Genomic DNA, 27,326 nt, shown 5'->3' on the forward strand with positions numbered 1-27,326 from the left:
TCAGGCAGCATGGTGGCACAGTGCCTCACAGCAACAGAAACCCTAGTTGCCATTCTTATATATTCAATTGTAGCCAAAGTATCACTTTGAAGTGCTCCTCTTCCTACTTCCACATCGTATCTTTCCATATCTCCAAGGACCAAGGGACCATTGACCGTCTGCATTTCCATCCCCCCTAGCAACATCTAAAAGCGTTGTCAGTTTCAGAATGTATGCTGGTTTTTTATATTCCTTTAAGGATTGTGGGCATCGCTGGTTAGGCCAGCTTTTTTGACCATCCCTAGTTGTCTTTCAGATGGTGGTGAGTTGCCTTCTTGAACTGCTGCAGTCCCGGAGGTGTAGCATTGCCCACAGTGCTGTAAGGGAGGGAGTTCCAAGATTTTGACCAAGTGACAGTGAAGGAATGGCGATATATTTGCAAGTCAGGGTGGTGGTGGGGTTCTCAAGTATCTGTTGCGCTCATCCTTCTAGATATTCATGGATTTGGAAGGTGCTGCCTGAGGAACCTTGGCGAGTTCATGCAGTGCATCTTGTAGATGGTACACACAGTTGCCACTGTTACTCAGTGGTGGAGGGATTGAACGCTTATGGAAGGGTAACAATCACGTCAGCTGCTGTGTCTTGAATGGCGTCGAGCTTCTTGAATGCTTTTGGAACTGCACACAATTCAGGTAAGTTGCAAGTGGAGAGTATTCCATTACACTCTTGACTTGTGTCTTGTAGATGGCGGACAGGCTTTGGGAAAGTGAGGAGGCGAGTTACTCGCTGTAGGATTCCTAGCCTTGGACCTGCACTGTATTAATATGACTAGTCCAGTTCAGCTTCTGGTCAATGGTAACCCCTAAGATGTTGATTAGGGGAGATTCAGCGATGGTAATATCATTGAATACCAAGGGACTATGGTTAGATCCTCTCTTGTAGGAGATGGTCATTGCTGGCACAAATTTTACCTGCCACTCGTTGGCCCAAGCCTGGATATTGTCCAAGTCCTGCTGCATTTGGACATAGACTGCTTCATTATCTGACGAATCGCGAATGGTGCGGAATATTGTGCAGTCATCTGTGAACATCCCCACATCTGACCTTATGATGGAAGGGAGGTCATTGTTGAAGTAGCTGAAGATGGTTGGGCCTAGGATACTACCTTAAGGAACTCCTGCAGTGATGTCCTGAAGTGGAGATGATGGACCTCCTACTACCACAACTATCTTCCTTTATGCCAGGTATGCTTTCAACCAGCGTAGTGGTTTCTCCTGATTCCCATTGATTCAGTTTTGATGGAGCTCTTTGATGCCATACTTGGTCAAATGCTGCCTTGATGCCAAGGGCAGTCATTCTCATCTCACCTCTGACATTCAGCTCTTTTGTCCATGCTTGAACCAAGGCTGTAATGAGGTCAGGAGCTGAGTGACTCTGGCGGAACCCAAACTGAGCATCCATGAGCAGGTTATTGCTGAGTGAGTGTCGCTTGATCGCAATGTTAATGACTTCTTCCATCACTTTGTTGATGATGGAGAGTGGACTGATAGGGCAGTGATTGGCTGGGTTGGATTTGTCCTGTTTCTTCTGTACAGGGCACACCTGACCAACTTTCCACATTGCCGAGTAGATGCTAAGGTTGTAGCTGTACTGGAACAGCTTGGCTAGGGGTGCACCATGTTCTGGAGCACAAGTCTTCAGGTCAATTGCCGGAATAGTGTCAGGGTCCATAGCCTTTGCAGTATGGTTAGCACTGCTCCCACACAGCACCAGGGACCTGGGTTCCATTCTGACCTCGGGCTTGTCTGTGTGGAGTTTAAACATTCTCCACGTGTCTGCGTGGATTTACCCCGGGTGCTCCGGTTCCCACCCACAGTCCAAAGATATGCAGGTTAGGTGAATTGGCAATGCTATGTGGATTGGCCATGCTAACTTGCCCCTTACTGTCCAAAGGTTGGGGGGGGGGGGTTACAGGGGAAAGAGTGAGGGAGTGGGGAGAGGTAGGGTGATCTTTGAAGGGTCTGTGTAGAATGTCCTCCTTCTGCACTGTAGGGATTCTATCCAGTGCCCTCAGTCATTTCTTGATATCACGGGGAGTAAATCATATTGGCTGAAGACTGACATCTGTGATATTGGGGACCTCCGGAGGAGACCAAGATTGGTTATCCATTTGGCACTTCTGGCTGAAGTTTGTTGCGAATGCTTCAGCCTCGTCTTTTACACAGGTGTGCTGGGCTCCTTCATTGACTCCTCCTGCAGTGAGTTGTTTAATTGTCCACCACCATTCATGGCTGGATGTGGAAGGACTATAGAGCTTAAGCCTGATGCATTCATTGTGGAATTGCTTAGCTCTATTACTTGTTGCTAATACGATTAGGCACACAAGTTGTCCTGTATTGTAGCTTCACCTCATTTTTAGGTATGCCTGGTGTTGCTCCTGGTATGCTCTCCTGCGCTATTCATTGAACCAGGGTTGATCTCCTGGCTTGGTGGTGGGCCATGAGGTTGCAGATTGTGGTGGAGTACAATTCACCGGCTACAGAAGGCTCACAGCATCTCATGGATGCCCAGTCTCGAGTTGCTAGATTAGTTCAAAGTCTATCCCATTTAGTAGGTAATGCCACACAACACAATGGATGGTATCGTCAATGTTAAGATAGGACTTTTCTCTCCAAAAGGACTGTGAAGTGGTCACTTCCACCGATACGGTCATGGACAGTTGCATCTGCAGCAGGCAGGTTAGAGAGAATGAGGTAAAGTCTGTTTTCCCTCTTGTTGGATCCCTCATCACCTGCTACAGTCTCAGTCTAGCAGCTATGTCCTTTTGGACCTGGCCATCTCGGTCTGTGGTGGTACTACCGAGCTACTCTTGGTGATCGACTTTGCAGTACCCCACCCAGAGTATCTTCGGTTGACTCCTAGCCCACTCCACTCTCTCTAAATTGTCAAGACTGTTTGTCGAACATCCAGCACTGAATGAGCATACATTTCCTGCAAATAAATATTAGGATATCCAAAGTCTTTATCTTCCCTCCTTGCCACAAACACAATTTCTAGCAACCAGTTGCATCCCTCTTCTTGCTAACTGACTGAGGCTGAACCAAGGTTTCCAATCCTGGTATCATATTCAACTCTGCAATGAGTTTGTAACGTCATCACCAAAACTTCTCATCGCCAGTGTCAGTAACAGTGTCCAACTATGTCCCTTCTTGAGCTCTGTTGAAATCTGTTGTAAGATGTTGGTTGCAGTTCAGTAGGTCTGAACTATTTACAAATATACAGTAAAGGGCCCAAGGTATATGCTGGGAGTGGTCTCCATTCTTATTGCAACAACTCTTGACTGACGGATCTTGCTTGGATGGAAGGACTTGGGGCCACCAAAAGTGGGGGTGTTGGTGAACAACTTGGTGGAATTCCGAAGGCTGGAGAAGGTGAAGTTCGTCCTGAGGGGGTCGGTTGATTGGTTGGTTCGCTCAGTGATGGAAGCCGTTCATTGACTACTTTGAGGAGGATTAAGGGGTCAACAAAGGGCAGTTGCGGGGTGGGGAGTGGGTGTGGGTTATTTGTAATGTTGCATGATTTTTCTTCTGCTTTTTTTTGTTTCTATAAAAATGCCCGAATGAAATATTTTTTAAAATTCCTCGACTGAATCTTGTGGAGTTTGAACATGTGCGGAATAATGCTGAAATTCAGAAGTTCCTACCAGTGATTCTATACTCCTCCAAGAGGATTTGCTGTTGATGCCCCCCAAGAGTGTAATTTTGAAATAGTAAATTCACAAACGCTTGCACTTTTACACATAACCCTTGACAGAGTTACCCTAAATCATAACATTTAAGCCCACCACTTATTTCCGCCCAATAAAATCATGTTTTTACAGATACCCCTTTTTCAGCCACCACAAGCATGTTTGATTTACCAGTACCAGAAGTGCTTGCTACCCTAAAATTTGGGGATGAAACCATAAAAGGGCGAAATTTACTTCAATAGAACACAGAAAAAGTGAAAGTAGAAAGAAACAAACCTTCCCAGTACTAGGTTACATGATCCGTAACCTCTGCAGGTATATATATATATACAGATGCCAAATGAATAAATTACACTGCATTCAAATCTGGTAAATTATGTGTGCATTTTAAAGCAGCTCTACTGACTACGTGACCTGCCACTCAGGACTGGAAGCTGATTGAGATCCACACGGCTTGGCGAGTGGCAAGGTTTTTAGAGTGGAGGGGGGAATTACTGTTAGCCAACTACTACATAGTACTCATCTAGAGTATATTAAAGTTCCATAGAATCAGTCACAAGGCAGGCTTAAATTAAATGATGTTACTTCAAGATATAGATGGGCTGTTCAACTAAACATGTCCCCAGAACAGCTTCGGACAAAAGAACTCAAAATGGCAGAGCTTATAATGCCAAAAATGGAAAGCTTAAAATCAAAATTACAACAGAAAAGGGGAAGGAAGAAATGTTCTGGAAAATACAGTCAGCAATCTTGTGATATAAATGGTATATAAAGTAATTAAAAGATGACCTTTAAAATGGCATATTACTAGCATACCAACACAATTTTAAAATTACCTTGTACTGGCTTGAATACTGCCATTTACATGTTGGTTACACATCCTTTTGGAGATCCATTTAAAAAAGAACATTCTTCAATACATTTCCTAGAAACCAAAGCACCATCTCCCATGAATTTACCTTTTGTGAATGACTGTATGCTTCAACAGTGCCCATGAATGCTACGGCAATCCCTGCAAATGTGAGCACATTCAGAAAAGTTCTTCTTTTGCGAAAGGGAACTAAGAATTCATGTTTTATCTGTTGTCGAAAATGTAGTGTAAGATAAAGTATCCAAAGTGTGTAACTGAGCCCCTTTCATTGACACAGATTACACAAGAAAATTGAAATGCAGGTCAACATAGTTGAAGAACTACAGCTGAATGGTAGGACATCAACATAAAACTGTGAACAAAATCAGAATATAAAATGCAACTTGGACCTGATCGAAATACGGCAAGTAATTGACTATTCAGAAAGATCTAGTTCAATTAAAAAGTATTTGGCAAACACACCAAAGGTTAATTAAATACGAAATACACCATATATTTTGTGCTTAAATGCAATATTAAATCAAAAGTTTGATGTGAGGTTGAGGGGGATTGTCATATCATATTTCCATGCCTTCACTGGTGAAATGAAAGAGGGTCTCTTCAATGTAAGCAATGATTTTGAAGAGTTAAGAATCGCCAACAGAAATCTCAATTTACTTTCGCCATTCAAACAAATCCCAGGATGTTGTATAGTCCACCCTTTTAGAAATGACAGCATTAATATACCAAACCATTATATTTGGGAAAAACCCAAGTAGTTGTACATTTGAAGTACTGAAGGCAATAAAGATGAAAAAATACTAGCTGAATCATAAAACAAGTTAAAATAAGTTAAAAGTGCTCTATTCCAAAAACAGATCACAGAAATTAATACTTTGTACATTTACTATTCAGGATCTTTCTCCAACAAAACTTCACTTTGTTAAAGTGAAGTTTTCAGGCATAGGGGAGATTGAAGGTATTGCTAAAGGAGCCTTGAAACCCATTTTGCATGCTGGACAAGAGCTTACCCACGTGAAAAAATGTTCTTCACTGGAGAACAGCTTTATTCCATAATTAACATTCTCACTTGTCACCTTTCGGTACCCCAAATCTGCATATTCATACCAATTGTGTTGATGTTAGGGAAAAGCTGTACGTTCTTTTCTGTCAGCTGAAGCCTTTGTCGTTTGTCGATAAGTGATGATCTCTTAAAGACTATTCATATTGTTTAATAAAGACTACTTTCATTTGATGTTTAGAAAGTGGTCAAGTCCTGAATTTACCAGTTTCACTACAGAAAGCATAATACAGAATTTCACATTCATCTTTCCATATTTCTTTACTGTTGATGCTAGGAAGAAAAATCTTAGAAGTTTTGCTTCATGGTTTCTTCTCAAATGTGGAAGAAAATATTCTTGCCGTACAAAAGATGACCATTTAAAAGGGATTGTATAGAATTGTGGCAACTCCTATCAATTTCCTTTTTTTTCTGAAGCAGTGCTGCATATATTTTTAGCATGTTAAAAATTGTAGTGATTTTTAGAAAGACATTATTCATACTAGATTATCTTAAGATAGCCAAGCTTCCATGGATCAATTGCCAACCTTTTTACTTCCGAGGCCCTTCTGTGTTACAAAATTCCATGGTCCCCCTTAATGCAACACAATTTGAAATGTATAAGAATTAGTTATACAATTAAACATATATTATTGGTTTAATTACTTACAGTAAGTCTAACATTTAAGTGTTTGAAAATACAACAGTACCGTCCACAGCCAGTTTAAAAATAAATCTTCTGATCAGAGAGCACTCTGGAAATCAAATCATAAAAGCAAATTACTGCGGATTCTGGAATCTGAAACCAAAGAGAAAATGCTGGAAAATCTCAGCAGGTCTGGCAGGATTCCGTAGGGAGAATAAAGAGCTAACATTTCGAGTGCAGATGATCCTTTGTCAAAGTTTTTACAAAGGGTCATCTGGACTCGAAAGGTTAGTTCTTTTCTCTCCTTACGGATGCTGCCAGACCGGCTGAGACTTTCCAACATTTTCTGTTTGGCTGGAAATCAAATCCCTTGCAAGCATGGCTAAGTTTTTTGACAATGCTTTTCTGCCCAAGACATTACAGTCTTGCCCTCATGACAGAAAACGCAGGGATCATGGGAGCTCCTGTGCTGCCAATGTTTCATAGAGTTACAGTGCAGAAGGAGGCCATTCGGTCCAATTAGTCTGCACTAACTCTTTGAAAGAGCACCCTACCATCCTACATTGCCCACAAGGGGCAATTTAGCATGGCCAATCCACATAATCCGCACATTTTTGGACTGTGGGAGGAAGCCGGAGCACCCGGAGGAAACCAATACAGGAACCAGAGATTGTGCAAACTCCACACAGTCACCCAGGGTCGGAATCGAACCGGGGTCCCTGGCGATCTGAGGCAGCATATCCCAAGCAACTGGATGACTACAGCACCTGTTTGTTCCCAGTATACCTGTCTGTCACATCATGAAATGGTGCGTTTGATTGTAAAATATTACTTTCTATCAAGGGAAGGTTGGACCTTTCAGAACAAACCCCTCCCAATTTTCTATTTAGGTTCAATTTTCTTTGCACCGGGACCATTTAAACCCACAACCAGTTGTGCTATTTTCATCTTAATTTAATTTCACTGAAAACATATACTTGGTGGGCTATTTTTAATCCTCTCCACTACCAGCCACAGCAGGAGGAAGTTGGTGATGCCGCCGCAGTGCTGCTGCCCCTCCTAATAACTAACAACCAGGAAGACATGAGTTACCAATAGTGAGGGAAGAAGGCACAGAGCAGGCTCAACATCAAAAGCACACTGAACAGAAATCCAGGCTAAAGCTGTGTCACCGTTGCAGGGGGAGCAGATAGTCTGGATCCATTGAGTGGTGCCTTGACAACTGGTGCACGGATGGTGACATTTTTCCCTCCCTCCTCCACTGTGAACTCACTGAATCCTCTCAAAGACCTCTGGCTGAGAACCACTGGCACAGTTGGTAGCACTCTTGCCTTTGAGTCAGAAGTTTGTTGTTGTCTATTCATGGTATTCATTCCTCACTAGCAGCCTTGCAGTGGAACAAGGGCACTTTAAGAGACATCACTGGCCCTTTGCACAAGCAGATGAGCAGTGTAACATAGCAGCCGATAGTGTAGACACCTTTTAAGAAAGTTCTTTGTTTGTTTGAATCTCTGAGGCCTGCAGGCTTGATCTTAGAACTACTACATAAACTGACGTAATAGGCAAAGTGTTTGCAGGCACCTAAAAATAAAACAAATAATTAAAATTGTTGCTACATGAAAGCTGGCGACAGGAGAGCCGAACAGTGGCTGCAGCTGCTGCCTTTGGTGGAACTGTAAGATGGAGGAATCCAAAGCAAATAACTTTGAAAAGTTTGCCATGTGCTCTGCCAGAAACGATCTGCAGCAGCACCGAGAGCACAGTGAAGAGCAAGTATCCTGCAACAACAAATTTAGAGCTGTGGTTTGTAAAATGCGAAAAGGAAACAGGTAGAGGTCAGGTTTGCCATGTTTTGGGGAGAAAGGAAGGTAATGCTAAAAATTTGTTGCACATCAGTACACAGGTAGGACCTTCTATAGAGAAAAATGGCAGGAATTTTAGTGCCATGGGACCATTTCATGAGAATGCAGAGCAATGGAATTCAGAGAGATTTGATTATTTTGTTCAAGCGCAGAAGATAGTAGCAGGCTGTGGTAGTCACCACTGTTGTATTATTTTGTATATATGGGTATTACGGTAAGGCCCCTGTACTACAGGTACGGGGGTAGATCAGTGCCTGCTGTCTCCGCCCAGTAGGCAGAGTATAAACGTGAGTGCTCTCCGAACAGCAGCCGTAGGAGGCCACACATCTGTGTAATAAAGCCTCAATTACATTCTACTTTCGTCACGTCGTAATTGATAGTGCATCAATTTATGACACAGAGATTTTTCAGAGATGGACCTCCGCATCAAGCCTGATCACCTGCAGCTGCATCCTCAAGCAGACAATGCCAAAAAGGACTTTGAACATTGGCTAGCTTGCTTTGAAGCATACATCGGGTCTGCGCCAGACCCAATCTCAGAAGCACAGAAGCTCCAGATTCTGTACACGCGGCTGAGCTCCAACGTTTTTCCCCTCGTCCAGGATGCGCCAACCTATGCAGAGGCCACGGCGCTACTGAAGGAGAATTACACTCAGCAGACCAACAAGATCTACGCCAGGCAACTCCTGTCCACGCGGTACCAACTTCCCGGTGAGTCTGTGGAAGATTTCTGGCGTGCCCTGCTCGCCCTGGTGCGAGACTGTGACTGCCAGGCCATTTCGGCCACTGAACATTCGAACCTGCTAATGAGAGATGCGTTCGTTAAGGGCATAGGGTCTGACTACATCCGCTAGTGCCTCTTAGAAGGGGCCACGCTTGACCTTGCGGTGACCAAGAAACTAGAGTTCTCGCTCACGGTCGCCTCACGCAACGTACAGGCTTATGCCCCTGACCACACGGCCCACCCCCACTGTGCATCGTGGACCCCGCCAGCGGCCACCCAATCATGGACCCCATGTGTGACCGCCCTCAGCCAACCCCACGCCTGCGCCGCGCGGCAGCCAACCAACCCCGTGGGCCAAAGTGCTACTTCTGTGGACAGACTAAATACCCTTGGCAGCGTTGCCCGGCACGGAGCGCACTGTGGCAAGAGGAGCCATTTTACTGCAGTGTGCCAGGCCCGCTCAATCGCCGCTATTGTCCCGGCAACCCCCACGTGCGGTCAGTGGGCGCCGCCATCTTCCTCTCCTCAGACCATGTGCGGCCTGTGGGCGCCGCGATCTTGGTCCACTCAACACGTGCGGCCCATGGGCGCCGCCAACTTGCTTGCCTCAGAACCAATGGGCGCCGCCATCTTGCCTGCCCCAGGGCATCTGCGGCCCGAAGGTGCCGCCATCTTACCCGCCTCAGGACCCCTGCCTGTCGGGCACCTCATCGGGCCACTCATCGCCTGCAACCGCCGACGACCAGCCGCGTCTCGCCTCGGTCACAATTGACCAGTCTCGACCGCACAACCTCGCGACCGCTTCGACAAAGGTGAAGGTCGACGGGCACGAGATATCCTGCCTTCTGGACTCCGGGAGCACTGAGAGCTTCATCCACCCCGATATGGTAAGGCGGTGCTCCCTCGCGGTACGCCCCGCTAACCAAAGAATCTCCCTGGCCTCTGGATCCCACTCTGTGGCGATCCGGGGGTACTGCATCGCCACCCTCACCGTCAAGGGCGTAGAGTTCAGCAGCTTCCGGCTCTACGTCCTCCCCAACCTCTGCGCTGCCTTGCTACTCGGCCTGGACTTCCAGTGCAATCTCCTGAGCCTAACCCTGAAATTTGGCGGACCCCTACCACCCCTTACCGTTTGCGGCCTCGCAACCCTCAAGGTCGACCCGCCTTCCCTGTTTGCAAACCTCACCCCGGATTGCAAACCCTTCGCCATCAGGAGCAGACGGCATAGCGCCCAGGTCAGGACCTTCATCAGGTCTCAGGTCCAGCAGCTGCTGCGGGAAGGTATCATCGAGGCCAGCAACAGCCCCTGGAGAGCCCAAGTGGTAGTGGTGAAAACCAGGGAGAAAAACAGGATGGTCGTTGACTACAGTCAGACCATCAATCGGTACACGCAGCTTGACGCGTACCCCTGCCACGCATATCTGATATGGTTAATCAGACTGCACAGTACCGGCCTTCTCGACAGTGGACCTGAAATCTGCCTACCACCAGCTCCCCATCCGTAAGGCGGACCGCCCATACACTGCGTTTGTCGCAGACAGCCGCCTTTACCATTTCCTTAGGGTTCCCTCCAGTGTCACCAACAGGGTCTGGTCTTCTAACGGGAGATGGACCGAATGGTTGCCCGGTACAGGCTGTGGGCCACTTTCCTGTACCTGGACAATGTTACCATCTGTGGCCACGACCAGCAGGACCACGACACTAACCTTTCCAAATTTCTCCACACCGCCACACTCCTCAACCTAACTCATAACAAGAAGTGTGTGTTTTCAGCACGAACCGATTAGCCATCCTCGGCTATGTGGTTCAGAACGGAGTTCTCGAGCCCGACCCCGATCGCATGAGGCCTCTCATGGAACCCCCTCCCCCAAGGCCCTCAAACAATGCCCGAGGTTATTTTCGTATTACACGTAGTGGGTCCCAAACTATGCGGACAAGGCCTGCCCACTCATTCAATCCACCGCTTTCCCACTGACGGCCGAGGCTCACCAGGCCTTCAAAAGGTATCAAGGTATCAAGGCCGACATCGCCAAGGCCGCAATGCACATGGTCGACGAGACGCTCCCCTTCCAAGTCGAGAGCAATGCATCAGACATTGCTCTGGCCGCCACCCTCAACCAGGCAGGCAGGCCCGTGGCAGTCATCGGGCAGGTGATACAGAAGTCTGAGAACATGCACGAACAGACTCAAAAACAGCTTCTTCCCCACTGTCAACAGACTCCGAAATGACGCTTTTATGGACTGACCTCATTAACACTACACCCTGTATGCTTCATCTGATGCCAGTGCTTATGTAATTAAATTGTATATCTTGTGTTGCCCTATTATGTATTTTCTTTGTTTCCCTTTTCTTCCCATGTACTATGATCATCTGTTGAACTGCTCGCAGAAAAATACTTTTCACTATACCTCAGTACGTGACAATAAACAAATCCAATCCAACCCTCCAAAATTTAGCATTCTTCCGCCGAAAAGGAGGCCCAAGCGATCGTTGAAGCTGTGCGACATTGGAGGCATTACCTGGCCGGCAGGAGATTCATTCTTCTCACTGACCAACGGTCGGTTGCCTTCATGTTTAACAACACACAGCGGGGTAAGATCAAAAATGATAAAATCTTGAGGTGGAGGATCGAGCTCTTCACCTACAATTACAAGATTTTGTATCGCCCTGGTAAGCTCAACGAGCCCCCCGATGCCCTGTCCTGAGGTACATGTTCCAGCGCATAAGTGGACCAACTCATGTTCCAGCGCATAAGTGGACCAACCCTGCACGACGATCTCGGTCACCCAGGAGTCACCCACTTTTACCACTTCATTAAGGCCCGCAATCTGCCCTACTCCATCGAGGAAGTCAGGGCTATCACCAGAGACTGCCAGGTCTGCGCGGAGTGTAAACCGCACTTCTACTGGCCGGACCGTGCGCGCCTGGTGAAGGCCTCCCGACCCTTTGAACATCTCAGCATGGATTTCAAAGGGCCCCTCCCCACCACCGACCGCAACACGTACTTTCTTAATGTGGTCGACGAGTATTCCCGATTCTCCTTCGCTGTCCCATGCCCCGTTCTGCCACCGTCATCAAAGCCCTCAACACCATCTTCGCTCTGTTCGGTTTCCCCGCCTACGTCCACAGCGACCGGGGATCCTCATTTATGAGCGATGAGCTGCGCCAGTACCTCCTCAACAAGGGCATTGCCTCGAGCAGGACGACCAGCTACAATCCTAGAGGAAATGGTCAGGTGGAGCGGGAGAATGGGACGGTCTGGAGGGCTGCCCAGCTGGCCATATGGCCCAGAAATCTCCCGGCCTCCCGCTGGCAGGAGGCCCTACCCGACGCACTTCACTCCATTTAGTCGCTCCTGTGCACCGCGACTAACGAAACCCTTCATGAACGTTTCTTGGCCTTCCCCAGGAAGTCCATCTCCTGGGTTTCGCTCCCAACGTGGCTGGCAGCTCCAGGACCCGTTCTCCTCCGCAAGCACGTGTGGCTCCACAAGGCAGACCCGTTGGTTGAGAGGGTACAGCTACTCCACGCAAACCCGCAGTACACCTATGTAGCGTATCCTGACGCCCTCCAAGATACAATCTCCCTCAGGGATCTGGCACCAGCTGGGCCCCCACAACCCTCCCTCCTCCCCACCCCCCGGCGCCACCCCCCTTCCCCCGGTGTACCCTACCGTAGACCCCACTCCAGGACAATCAGTCCTCCCCTTGCTCCCACCCGGGGATGAAGAGGATTTCGACACGCTCATTGAGTCACCGAAGACCAAGCCGACGCCCGAGTCACCACCAGTACTACGGCGCTCTCAACGACAGTTCAAGGCACCCGATAGTCTAAATTTGTAACCTTCTCTGTAATTTAAAAACCAATCTGTATGTATATAGTTTTCCGCCACCTCCGCTCGACTCATTTTTAATAGGGGGTGAATGTGGTACTCACCACTATTGTATTCTATTGTATATATGGGTATTACGTTAAGGCCCCTGTACTACAGGTAGGGGGGTAGATCCCTGCCCGTTGGCCCCAACCAGTAGGCGGAGTATAAATGTGTGTGCTCTCCGAACAGAAGCCATTTTTGTCAGCTGCTATAGGAGGCCACACATCTCTGTGTAATGAAGCCTCGATTACATTCTACTCTCGTCTCGTCGTAATTGATAGTGCATCACAGATATAAAAGTCCCAACTTTCCTGAGTATAAGGGGGAGAAGAGAAAACTTTTAACATGAGTCTGGTACAGCCTGAAAAGCCAGGTACGAAAAGCTGCAATGAAATAGTGGAAATATTGCAGCACCACCATTCAGTGAAATCTTTAGTCGACACAAAAGTTTAGGTTTCCAAGAAGAAGGTGAATCGATTGCACAGTCTGTAGCTTCCCTGAAAGACAGGCTGAACGCTGTGAATTTGGGGGATGTGTTAATTTATATCAGAGATAGATTAGTCCATGGTTCAAGGAGCAAAGCTATTCAAAAGCAGTTGTTATCCAAAAGCAACCCGACCGTAAAGCTTTGGAAGTTGAAAGCTCAACAGTTGAGTTTGAGCACAAGAATTCATAAAATAGGCCAAAACTCAAACAACCACAAACTCTCAGGCCTCAGTAGCAGATTGTTGATGCAAAAGCAACATGTGCAGGAATTGAGACAGAAAGGGCCACATTGAATATGCATGTTCGAAAAAGAAACAAACTTCAGGCAAAAGTTGCAAAATGCAAGAGCCGAATACATCAAATGGGAATAAATAAAGGAAAATGCGCTCACAAAGCACAAAAAGGATGCGAGAAGAAACTCTATTCACAGTCCCAAGATCAACTGTCATTAAATAAAAGGTACCTGCTATTGCTGGCGAAACAAACTGGCGGGTCCACCAATCGCGTTTTCCTGCACAGCGCGCCCTGCCGGCAGCGGGATTGTCCGTTCCCACAGCTCGCCAATGGAGTTTCCCATTTTGACAATCCCACGCTGGTGTAGATGTACTGTCGGCGGACCAGAGGATCCCGCCAGCGGAGAATTCCACTGACTGTTATTGGGTGTCGGAGAAGATGCAGGTGGACACTGGGACAGCTGTCTCGTTGTTCATCAAGAAAAGCTGCGACATATTGCCCTGAAGAAAGTGTTAAAACCCTATACTGGAAAAGTGGTTCCATTGAGAGGCTGTCTTGATGCAACAGTGTAATTAGTTGGACAGACAGCAGTTTTATCCTTGCACATACTCAAAAAGAAATTATCCAGCACTAATGGGAAGAACCTGGCTGGAAATGATCAGATTTAATTGGGCAGAGGCAAATCTCATGACAGATTCCGAATCAGGCCCACCCAAAATCTGTAAGAAATATGTCTTTGACCAGGGTTGGAGGCACCTTAGGGCCTGGAGAAGATGATGGAGTGCATCAGTTCCATTCAATCGGGGAAAGCTCCGGAACTGCGCGGCTTCCCGGTGAAATTTTATAAGCAGTGACCCGTCGAAAGAATGGGCAGGTGTTCAAAGAGGGGCTAAGGGGGATAGGGTGTCCCTTTATGCAGACGACCTGTAGTTGTACATCTCGGACCTTATCATATATGGGGAAGATAATGGGGCTGTTAAGGAAGTTTGGATGCTTCTCAAGGTACAAACTTAACATGAACAAGAGCAAAGTATTTTCAGTAAACCCTTCTGATAGGAGAGCAGATTTGAGAACGCTGCCGTTCAAGCTGGCCAAGATGAAATTCAGATGTCTAGGGATTCAGGTGGCTCATGATTGGGCCTTGCTGCACAAATTGAACTTGGCCAGTCTGGTGCAGGGGTGAAAGGGGACTTGAAGAGGTGGGTTGCCCTCCCGCTTTCCTTGGCGGGAAGACAATCAAAATTAACCTTCTGCCGAGATTCCTACTTGTGTTCCAGTCGCTCCCGATCTTCTGTGCCAAATCTTTTTTCTTTAGGGTGGACAAGTTAATGTCAGCTTTTGTGTAGGCAGGTAAGACACTACAGAGGAGATGGAGTTTGGGAGGGCTGCCTTTACCAAATTTGATGTTCTACCACTTGGCAGCAAATATTGAGATGGTGCAACAGTGGTAGAGGGGCAGGGGTCAGGTGGAGGCAAATGGAAGAGGTCTCGTGTTGAGTCATGTTTAAGGGGTCACTGCCCTTATTCAGAGCGAACCTGGTAGTGGTGACACATGAAAATCTGGAATCAGTTTAAGCAGAATTTTAGATTGGGAGGCATGTCGGATTGCCGGCAATTTGCGGAAACCATACATTTGCACCATCTGGGATAGATGCAACCGACCGGATTTGGAAGAGGGAGGAGGTTCGAGAGGATTAGGGATCTTTTTGTGGAGGATAGGTTACCCGAAGGAAAACCAGTTTACATGTGTGTAGGACTTTGTTCGCAAAGAATTCTCTTCTTTCCCCCAGTTGCCAAGTCACACATTGATGTATCCATGTTATCTTGTGGTGAGCTGGGGAAAGGGAGGATCGTGGATGCATAGGGTGGTTTCTAGAGATGGGGAAGACTCTGTTAGAAGAGTTAACGGGGAAGTGGGAAGAATAATTTTGTGTTAAAGATGGAATTTAAAGATGTCCATCACGAGAGCGGACATGAGTGGATTCTTCCCCAAGATGGTGGATAGGTAAGAGACTGCTTAAGTGGGCCAGCGAACCACTCGCATATGTTTTGGTCCTGCCCAAAATTGCTCGGGTTCTAGACTTCTGTCTCTGAGATCATGTCGGTAATCATGGGGATGAGGTTGGAGCCGTGCTGTGCCCATTGGTGACGATTTTTGGGGTGTCAGATTTGCCAGAGCTTTTAGAAGAGAAGGGGTCAATGTCTTGGCCTTCACCTCTCTGGATGCCCAGCAACGAATCCTGCTTGGGTGGAAGTCACCGGTGCCACCTAGGGCCTCGGCATGGTTGGGGGACGCAGCAGGATTTCTGCGGCTGGGAAAAATCAGATATGCGTTGGAAGGAGAGTTTTACTCAAGGTGTTCATCGCTGTCTTTAAGGATCTGTTTGCTGCCAACAATCATCAAGCTGTGCCAAGAGACGACCTAGACCTTGGAGAACTTGATACTCATCGAACCAATTGGGAAAAGCGGTACCTCAGTTGAGAACCAAACACCGAGTCAACATTAGAACAATACTCGACTGGTTAAGACGACCACAGACGACGTGCAAACCAAGCCAAAAACACCAGAGGCTGCAGCAAACACTAAAGGTCTGATGCCGGAGGGTTGCCAACAACCACACAGAATGATGACCTCTGAAACATCTGATGTATTGATTGATTGTTAATATATGTTTATTATGCCAGGGACCTTTGACTAAGTGGGGGTGGGGTGGGGGGGGGGGGGGGGGGGGGGTAGTGTCAAAGTAAGATATTTGTATTCATTGCTTTTCTAATGTTTCCTCACTTGCAGCCTTGCAGTGGAACGGGCACGTTAAGAGACTGATCACATGACTTCGGCAATTTCTGAAGAACAACAGGCAGTCTAGCATGGCAGTCTGTCGTGTTAACATCTTATAATAATGCTGTTTGTTTGTTTGAACCTCTGAGGCCTGCAAACTTCATCTTAAAACCACCATAGCTGTGGGTTCGAGACCCATTCCAGAGATTGGAGGACACAAATCTAGCTGACACACCAGTGTAGTAATGAGGGAATGCTGCATTCTCTTCAGGGCCATCCTTCAGGTGAGATAGTAACTGATGCCCCATGTGCTGTCAGATTAATGTAAATGATGCGATGGAACAATATCCGAGAAGAGCAGGGGAGATATCCCTGGTGTCCTCAAATAACATCAAAATAGATTATCTGGTCATTATCATATTATTGTTTGTGGCATTTTGCTGTGTGTCAACTGGCTGCTATTACAATCCCAGACCAGACCCAACAGTGACTAGGATACTGGACGGAAACCCTAATATGTTAGTTTATTTTGTAAGATTGTGCGGAAAGAATACATCACTCCAGGAGCAATTACATACAAAAAAAATAGCGGTTTGGTATTTTTAAACAAACATTTACACAGTATTAAACTCTTTAACCTCGCTGCCGAAAATAGCTTGCTATTACCCCTTAAACAATACTACTAAATATAGTAAATATAATACCCTTAATTACTATCTCTATTCCCAATTAAACAACAAGAAAGGAAAAACATACAGCTCTCAATCTATCCTACATCCAAATGGTACAGGGTAATATTTGCTTCCCAGAACAGGATTGGCTCCTGTTACAACCTCTGCAGACTCTGGCTGGATGTCTTCAAAAAGCCAGATGTCTTCACAAAGACGGATCAGCTTCCCGTTGTCCTCAGACAAGTCTGAACTGCTTTAAATACTATTAATACTTACTTATGGTGTTTGTGTTAGTCAGACCAGAATTCAACACAAAATCTTTCTCAAAATGTCCGAATATCTTCGCTCCATCCAGCAACGACATAATCTCCCCAAGCTGTAAACAAATTAACTCTCCAGGCTGAAAACACATTAACCCCCGAGGGACTCTCCCAAGTCAAAAAATAGCACATTAGGCCAGGCTTTTACTCCAGTTAATTTCACCTCTGACTCGTAAAAGCTTTCTGGTCTTGCAAAACAAGAATATTTTAAAAACATGACTACAGTCAAACACACTGTATCCCAGGCTTTTAACCCGTAAATTTTCAAATGTTTATAATCCAATATATCTAAAATCCTGAACTTGTCATACTACTGTGTTTCCTACATTCCACCAGTGACTACAAATTGGCTGTAAAGTGCTTTAGGATGTCCTGAGATGATAAAAGATGCTATATATATATGCAATTTTGTTGTAAACAATATACATTTACTCCAGAATTCCAAATTGCTGCCAATAGAGAAAAAAAATGTTTTCTGCAAAAAATTAGTACATGCTATTTTTTTAAAATAAATGACTGGGATGGAAATTAAAACATAAATGTCAAATATGATTGAATGTAAGAAAAATTATAAACCACAGAAACAAAAATAATTTTTAAATAGACAAGTACCTGATACATCAGCCTGCAGATGTAACAGGTCATCTACTTATGTAATTCCGTAATCTTCCAATCTTACATGGCTATCAGCAGAAATTACCTAGATTTGATTTCAATGTGCTGTTATAGTGATTTGACGGCAATAGGAAGTCTAAACATAAAATATAAAAACTACAATAGTTCACACTTGCGAGTAAAGCTGCATTTCCTCATTCAAACCAACATCTGAAAAGGCTAAAGTAATATAAAACAAAGATACATTGAAATGGCTTTGTACTGTGACCATGTTCTGTGTACTCTTGGCGTAGTTCCTGGCTTCTGGTATGTGTGACCAATCCTCCCTTGACAGACTGCAGTATTACTCTGACATTTGCTTTAAACTGGTTTATTAAGACTATATACACAATATACAAGTTCACTCCTGCATTAAGTATCTTCCATCTTAGAGACTCAAGCACAGGGCTGCTTATGTCAATAATGCATTATTGTCTACATCACTCATTAGAATATCTTTTCTGTTAACTCACTGCAGTATACCTCCTTCTCCAACCCCCCCCCCCCCCCCACCTCCCCTCCAAGTATTCAATCAACTTCAATGCGTTTTAATTAATCATATTGCATTTCTGTAATTCCCTTTTGCTACTAGATTCTACCCCACTTTATTCTTACTCCTCCACTCCACCAACCTGCCCCCCCCCCCCCCACCCAAGTCACTCCTGAGGGATTCAGTATACCACCATATTCTCAACTCTTAGGGTAGATGGATTGTGAGTATTCTTCTTTTCCCTAGAGAACATCATCATCAGCAAAATACAAGAGAGCAACTTTTCAGGACTACTGGTAATTGGAGGGTAGATTCCAGGACTCCTGAACTATAAAAGAATAATAACCCGTCAACGAAAGATTGATCCAAGAGAACATGGAAAGGACATCAACCCTTGAAGGAGAACAAAAACTTAGGACTTTGAGGAATGGTGTGCTCCATCGAAGCATTCAGGAAAGACCCGAGATGAATAATTTTCAACACCATTGAAGACTCTCACAGCTATATCATTTACTGCAGCATCAATGACGAACAAGGCATTGAAAATATTAGATTTTATTGAATCTAGATGATGAGAAAACAAGTTCCTGTAGGAATCACAGGATTTCCTGAATACTTTTTGGAAAGAACATCTACATTGTGTAGACAGTAGTAACAATTCCAGACATTTATACGTGTGAGGCTGCTCCACCGTGGGCACTGGGCGAGCTTTGGAGGACAATACAAGACAAAACATGTTCTACAATGGGATTAAAGATGATATTAAGACAAATATCCTATTGAGGAATCAGAACCTTTGGAAGCTTTGAAGATTCTGGCTCTATATCTCTGCTGAAGAACTGCAGTGGGAAGATGATTTTCAGCTGGTGCTGAAGTATGGGCATGAATTGACTTTCACCACAGAAATAGACAGTATGATCGTCTATGGGCTCAAGCCTGGAATCATACATGTTCTTCTCCCTGAAAGATTCTTCATGGTTAGCCAGCAATATACAAGGTATTGGATTGGCAGGTCAGTGGAATAAAGATCTGAATGTTGCTCTGCTGCAGGAAACACAGATGATTCCTTGATAAAGACAACACAGACTTCATATGGGGAGTCTATCGATTGGAATAATGAACAAACCTCTCAGACCTCATCCTCCAACAGATCACTCAGTGATGCAACAACCTCTTCCTCATTTCCCTTTTCAGGAAAGAGCCAACTCGGGTCCAAAAGGTCTTCTTGCGAATGGCTACTGCCTGCAGGTCTTCTTGCGAATGGCTACTGTCTGAAGCAGTGCCTTTTCTATTGGTCACCTCTGGTCTAGCTTTGAAAAGAACAGAGCGATTTATAACCTTAATAGCTGCCAGTGGTCTAGTGGATAATGTTTATGCTGAATAAATAAACCTCCTCAGCTGAAGGCTGAAAATCCGCTTGTTCAACATAAATGTTGAAGATTGTTCAGTTGGTGAAAAGCTGGTCATCTATTTTTTCCGGAATTCCCAGAAGTATACCAACACCTCCACTGAATAAAGATGTGCATTGATTGTGAATAACATGCAGAGAATCAACAGTCTATCCCTCCTTGTAATTGTCCTGCCTTTTATTGAAAGGTTTATACCACCTGGACCTTGCAATTTGATATATGGTGGGTGAAGGGGTATCGGCTGAAGTCAATCTATATCATCAGCTAGTATGTTAATGGCAGCACCATTATAAATTCTAAAATTGGAGTGGGAGCCCGTCGGTCATCATGGTGGGTCATCTCCAGGATAGAGCAGAAAGCCAAAAGCAGCAAAAAGAAGGAATTGGCCAAAGTATACCGAGAGAAGATCGAGAAAGAGTTGCAAGACATCTGCAATGATGTGTTGGCTCTACTGGATAAGTATCTTATCGCCAATGCATCCCAGCCTATGTGCAAGGTCTTCTATCTGAAAATGAAGGGAGATTACTTCAGATACCTCTCTGAGGTTGCAAATGGGGAGAAAAAGAAAGCTACGGTGGAAAGCTCACAGCAATCCTATCAGGAGGCATTTGATATTGGTACGACTGAAATGGGTCCAGCACATCCCATCCGACTTGGCCTGGCTCTCAACTTCTCCGTGTTTTACTACGAGATCAAGAACTCTCCTAAAAAGGCGTGCGAGCTGGCAAAGAGAGCATACGATGAAGCTATTTCGGAGCTGATCAGCCTGACTGATGATTTATACAAAGGCAGCACCTTGATTCTGCAATTACTTCGGGACAATTTAACTTTATGGTCATCAGACAGTCAGGGAGATGCTGGCGATGCGCAGAACTAAACTATCTGTTACACTTACAACTTATCCATCAATTTATTTTCACATGCTCCTGTCTGGCCAAACTGCCCCACCATTCCCCCTCTCCTCCTCTTGTTCCTCTTTTTCAGGGCAATGCACACCATTTATTTGACTCCACAGGGTTTCACACCAACGTGCTGTGCTCTGATGTGCTGACAAAACACTGGACTGGAAGAGGCTTACACCAGGGCAGCTCTGAGCTTCCCTGCTTGTAATTGTTGTCTTAATCTGGCTGGGTATCATGGTGTAAAACCAAGTGGCAAATGGTTCAGAATTTGTTCGGGCAGCTCGCCTGGTCTGGGGGGAGAGGGAGAAAATAAGGGGAGGCGAGAGGGGAATGTGAAAGAACTGTATACTATGGGCACCGCTTGGTGAGGGATATGCTGCTTGTTAAATTAATCAACCCTGGAAGGTAGAGGGCTTCCTTGATTGTGCCTGCTTTGTGACTTGCCCCTCTTAAATAGACCCGGGGTTTTCATTCAATTGGAAGCAGGCATATTAGCAATATTTTGCAGGCATCTGGAGGGGTACATGAATAGGGAGGAAATCGAAGGACATGGGCCGAGTGAGGGCAGAAGGTCTTTTTTTAAATTGGGGCATCATGATCAGCACGGGCTTGCTGTACTTTTCTTTGTTCTTTGAAAGTGCAATAGTACTGCTTCCTCAAACTTTCCATCAGAGTCCACACTGTTTTCGTGATTTCATAGAAATGTAACCGTATCCATTCTGGTGACATTGTTGACGAGAAGCTATTTCACTTTTTCTGGGATGTTGCTGTGATAAAATTGACCCCTCAACTTGAATCACTTGCGTAAGAAGCTAACCTGTGCTTGTCATGAGCCTGTAAAATTGAGTGCATGTAGACATGCCTGAAATTGGATGAACGTTTCTAATATTTCCATCCCATTAAAGCAATGTTTCTTCTAAACTTTCCGGCTGTGGAGCAGTCCTGATGTTCCTACACAGGCCCAGACAAATCAGCCCCTTTAATTTAGAATGCATGCGCAGTTGGACAAAACGTGGCCACCGCGCACTGCAAAAACTTCCAGGGTACGTTGTGTCAAAGCACTGCTGGAAAGCGAATACTTGTTTGTGAGGAACTTTTTTCCTGGCAGTGCTTCAGTTTCTATTGCTCAAATTTCCAGTGAATGCTTTTATCTGGGGCAGTTCCAGTAGTCAGGTGGAGATCTGGCACAGGCTTTTCACAGTTTGAATGTTGCAGAAAGGTATCTGCAATGCTTTCTTTATCAATAATTTATTATTGCATGTGGAAACTGGGGCATAGATATATGAACGTGATTTTGATACATGGTTAATCTTGATTTCTAAGCGTGCAAGTTGCAGCATGTTGAGGTTGAGGAAATAGTTTTCATGTAAGACTGGGGTTTTGTACAGTCAGCAAAATCGGGGTAATTTGCCTATGAGAATATGGCCTGCTTTGGCAATGGTTATGTTTAAAGCTGCTAGAATGCTTTCTGTGTTCTTACAATGATACAATATTTTAATTTTCTGAAATTGGTATTGAAGCCTCTAACTTGCACTGTAACTGTACAATAGTCTTGATTAAGACCATTTACTTCCTCCAGAAACTCTGTAGTTTCATCTTTGACTTGATTTCCAATTTCTTAGATGGAGTGTCTCACATAAATATTCTTGTCTTCTTTTTCGGTTGACAGACTTGCAGAAATGCTTGAAATGTCCAGTGTGCCCATAGTGGAAGTATTCTATGCCCCCTGTTGGACTGTCTTGGTGACTTGGTTGTTTCTTTGCATCACAATGTAAATATCAAAATGTATGCCCTTTCGCCCATTTTGGCAGGCTTTTATGGGTGCGTGGCACCACTGCCCATGGAACTACCCAGTTAACAAGTCATCTAAAGTCTTGGAGCCGTGACAAATTATAACCCAATTTATGCCAGAGTTCAGCCTGTCGAACTGCTTGATCTAAAGTGGGGTTCTGTGGCAGACAAAAATGTGCATCAAAGGTTGAGTACAGTGCTGAACTCAGTAAAGGATTCCTCCATCCCTCCTTAGGAGAATGTTGTCCACTACTGGACCCACAGTATAAAAATACAAACTGACTTGGTGCTTCTCGATACTGAGGATGTAGGAGTGGCACACTGCTGCCTCACAGCGCCAGAGACCCCAGTTCAGCTCCGGCCTTGGGTGACTGTGTGGAGTTTGCATGTTTCCCCGTGTCTGCGTGGGTTTCCTCTGACTCCTCCGGTTTCCTCCCACAGTTCCAGGATGTGCAGGTTAGGTGGGGATGTGGGCCTAGGTAGATTACTCTTTCAGAGGGCACTCTAAATTTGTTTAAAAAAGGTACAGTAAATAGATCCACCCAAGATGGCCACCCTGCCAGGTCAAAAGAGTGGACAAGGGAAAATCAACTCCAACCACCCAATGCCATCACCCTTGAATACAATCACACCCAAGTACAAACACAAATAGGAGCAAGGCAAACAAAAACTAACATCTACATCTAACAAACTCAAAAAAAACAAGATCTCCAAGCTCATCACCTAAAAACTACTATAATGAACTGCAGCAAATGCTTCAAAGCTGCTCCTGTGAGCTAACTCTCAAGTTAGCAGGAAAGGTCCCGACTGGAGAGAAAGATTAATTGTTATAAACAACAAAATACCCAGACCCCATATACCTTGCGCTCTAAAAGGAGGCTATATATTATCAGAACCCCACATGGTCTTTGTTTAATTTGGAGTTTTGCACCATAAGAATTTAACCCCAATAAGAAGAAAAAACAAGAACAAGCAAAAAATGCCAATAATGTAACAATCCAACATGCCGTAGACAGAACTGAAAACTCAAATTACACCATGCCCAACTTTTGTTATTTCTTGAAAGAATCCACTTCTCCTGGCATGTTGAAAAGATAGTTCCCTCCAAAGTTATTCTGAGCTGGGTAGACCAAACTAACCAGACTCCACTTTTATACAGGGCAACCTGGACTCCATTGAACGCAGCCCTCTTCTTCGCCTACTATTTCTACGTCATTTGTCTTGGCCTTCAACAATTTATTCACGTCAACCAATGAAGACACCTCCAATTCCAGCGCGGCAATCTGATCACTGTGTTAGGGCCACTTCATATCTTTGAACGTGGTCCCTGGGTTTCCATGGTCTGATTGGTCTTCCCCAGAGCCAGTCGAATGGGGGCCAATGTCTCTTCAATTGATTTCCTGAGCTCCTCCAGCACAATACTTCGGTGCTTTCTGAACTCCTTCGCCAAGGTACTAGAAAGCACCTCGGCCGTTAGCGGAGTGGAGTGACACCAGATACTGACTCTGCCATTTTACCATTTTGTCAATGAGCTTTGAGAGGCCTCCGACTCCGTCAACAAGCTTCTGCTCTCAACTTTCTTTTCATTCGGCGTGACATGGTGGTTAGCATTGCTGCCTCACAGCGTTGAGGACCCAGGTTCGAGCACGGCCTTGGTCACTGTCCGTGTGAAGTATGCACATTCTTCCCATGTCTGCGTGGGTCTCACTCCCACAAGCCAAAGGTGTGCAGGGTAGGTGGATTGGCCACGCTAAAGTGCCCCAAACTGTAAAAAAAAAATTGGGCACTCTAAATTCTTTGGGCATTTTAGTCATACAAGATCTTTGTTACACTAATTCTGTGGGTTTGTGACTAAACACTGGTACTAAGAAAAGGGGTAGTGGGAGCCACCATGTGCACATCTTCCCTCTACATTCCACCACCAAAGTACGTTTCTAAAGAGTTAAACCCATTCTGCACAATTCCATTTCTTGAGTTCCATGCCTTGTAATCAAAGATCTATTTACACTCCTCTAGCTCACGAAACAGAACACCAAAGGTATTTCTCACAATAAATTTAGTTCTAGTATAATGAGAAAAGAACAGCATTGATGCACCTTAATACATGTATCCAAGGTCGGACAAAAATAGTGGAAAAATAGAAGTATTCAGATTTTTAGACGATTTTAGTTTATATCATCATAAAAGACAGCTGAGATACACAATTATACAAATATAACAAATCTGCTGCTTATTTATAAATAATTGTTCAAAAGGACCAAAAATGTTAATACCTCCAATTATGTAATGTTAACCCAGGACACTGGTCTCCACATACATTACAAGGTTGTCCTTTCTCCGTATCATCCACTGCAAAGAGCTGTAAAGTACAATGCATTAATATAGCTTGTGAGAAGTTTTTCCAATATATTTTTTAAAAGTTTAAAAACACAAAACATTAACAGAAACTTTCAACAGAAAAGAAGTGCCTTTAATTGTGTGAAATACTCTTTGCAGTTAAATTTCATAATCCTCAGGTGGTCACAACCATCATCTATGTCACAAAGTGACTGCACTTCAAAATTACTTGATCAGTTGCAAAGTGCTTTGAACAATCCGGAGGTTGCAACCCTGAAGTGCTACATATATATGTACATAGATGATTTGGAGTTGGGGACCAAGTGCAATGTGTCCACGTTCGCAGATGACACTAAGATGAGTGGTAAAGCAAAAAGTGCAGAGGATACTTGAAGTCTGCCAAGGGATTTGGATAGGTTAAGTGAATGGGCGCGGGTCTGGCAGATGGAATACAATGTTGCCAAATGTGAGGTTATCCATTTTGGTAGGAATAACAGCAAAAGGGATTATTAATTAAATGATAAAATATTAAAACATGCTGCTGCGCAGAGGGACCTGGGTGTGCTCGTACATGAGTCGCAAAAAAGTTGATTTACAGGGGCAACAGGTGATTAAGAAGGCAAATGGAGTTTTGTCCTTCATTGCTAGAGGGCTGGAGTTTAAGACTAGGAAGGTTATGCTGCAATTGTATAAGGTGCAGTGAGGCCACACCTGGAGTAGTGTGTTCAGTTTTGGTCTCCTTACCCGAGAAAGGACATACTGGCGCTGGAGGGTGTGCAGAGGAAATTCACTAGGTTAATCCCAGATCTGAGGGGTTTGGATTACGAGGAGAAGTTAAGTAGACTGGGACTATGTGGTAAACCACTGTATTGCATTGTATTGTGGTGTTACATGCCTGGGCTTGTCTCGGCTGGCTCTGCCTGTGGCTCCTCCCCTCAGCTCACGTATAAAGGCGGCTAGTCTCTGTGGTAGTCGGTATTAGAGGTATTACGGTACCTAGGCTGATGCTGTAAGATCATTGGTGTGGGAGGTACCCGAGGCAGTAAGATCTTTGGTGAAGCCTGCCTGCTAGTTCTGCCCAGTAAGGCAGAGTATCAGAGTCTGTGTCTCCGTAGCTGCTGCATTCTGTACCTGCGCTGCTGGGGGAAACATCTAGTCCAATAAAGCCTTCAATTGTCATCCAATCTCGCTTCTGGAGTCACTGATCGAGCATCAGTCTCCACCTCTAATCCAGTTTGGGATCGGAGGCCAGGAGGCTTGCTGTTTAGTGTATTAAAGCCTCAGTTACGTTCATCACCCGTCTTGTGTTTATTGATGGCATATCAATTTAATACACTAAACTTCTAAGATGAACTCATCACTCAAGCCTGATCGCCTGGAGCTGGACCCACAGGCAGCCGATGCCACGGCAACATTCGAGCACTGGCTAAGCTGCTTCGAAGCGTACCTTGGATCCTTCACCGAAGACTTCACAGACCTCCAAAAGAAGCAGATCCTCCACGCACGGGTGAGCCCACGAGTCTTTCTCCTCATCAGGGACACCCCCTCGTATGCGGAGGCGTATAATGCTGCTAAAGGGACAATATGTGAAGTCTGTTAACAAGGTGTATGCTAGGCACCTCCTTGCCACGAGACGACAACACCCTGGGGAATAACTAGCAGAATTTCTGCGTGCTTTGCGGGTACTCTGCCGGAACTGTGATTGCCAGGCAATATCGGCTACCCAGCACGTGGAGCTGCTGATCAGGGATGCTTATGTCGCAGGCATGAAATCAAACTATATACACCAGCGATTGCTGGAAAGGGGTACACTCGGTCTCCCAGAGACAGTGCAACTCTCAAACTCGCTGGAGGTGGCCTCCCAGAACTTGGAGGCCTACACCTCCGACCGCGCGGCACTCTCGTGGACCTCATGGGCGCCGCCATCAACTGACCCAGGTGAGACGCATGCCTATGCCGCGCAGCAGCCCGCCAACGCCGGAAGCCCGAGGTGCTACTTTTGCGGCCAGGGTAATCATCGCAGACAACACTGCCCTGCACGGAACGCGACTTGCAACGGGTGTGGGAGGAAGGGCCACTTTGCAAAAGCCTGCCAGGTCTGATTTCTCCCTAAAACTTCTAGGCCCAGCAGCGCTGCCTGCCGCCGACTCATGGGGTCCATCTTGGGACCACTCGGCAGCCTCCCGGGAGCCCGGTTCACCTGACCGTACGCTGGCCGCCCCTACCTCCGACCGGCCTACCAACCGCCTTCCAAAGCTCGCCTCCATCACACTCGACCAGTCCCGGCCCCATTACCTCCCGAAGTCTACGATGACCGTCCAGATCAACGGGCACGAGACGGCCTGTCTTTTCGACTCCGGGAGCACAGACAGCTTCATACACCCAGACAGGGTAAGGCGCCGCTCCCTCCCAATTTTACCCGTGACCCAGAAAATTTCCCTGGCTTCCGGATCCCATGCAGTAGAAATCCGGGGGGTACTGTGTCGCGACCCTTACTGTACAAGGCGTA

At 45.6% G+C, this 27,326-nt stretch overlaps 2 protein-coding genes across 2 annotated transcripts in view; one reads left to right on the forward strand and one right to left on the reverse strand.

Moving 5' to 3' along the window:
* Nucleotides 1–20,664, forward strand: part of LOC119973610 (14-3-3 protein beta/alpha-1-like) — a 70,822-nt gene extending 50,158 nt beyond the window's left edge. Inside the window, exons 2-3 of the mRNA XM_038811996.1 lie at nt 19,216–19,375; nt 20,070–20,664. Of these exons, the coding sequence (XP_038667924.1) occupies nt 19,216–19,375; nt 20,070–20,664 (755 nt within the window). The remainder of the gene's footprint in view (nt 1–19,215; nt 19,376–20,069) is intronic.
* Nucleotides 1–27,326, reverse strand: part of prickle2b (prickle homolog 2b) — a 441,701-nt gene that overhangs the window by 326,977 nt on the left and 87,398 nt on the right. The window contains 1 exon segment of the mRNA XM_038810573.1: nt 24,754–24,839. Within this exon segment, the coding sequence (XP_038666501.1) occupies nt 24,754–24,839 (86 nt within the window).

This window comes from Scyliorhinus canicula, chromosome 11 (genome assembly GCF_902713615.1).
Source record: "Scyliorhinus canicula chromosome 11, sScyCan1.1, whole genome shotgun sequence".
In the NCBI taxonomy this organism is placed as follows: domain Eukaryota; kingdom Metazoa; phylum Chordata; class Chondrichthyes; order Carcharhiniformes; family Scyliorhinidae; genus Scyliorhinus; species Scyliorhinus canicula.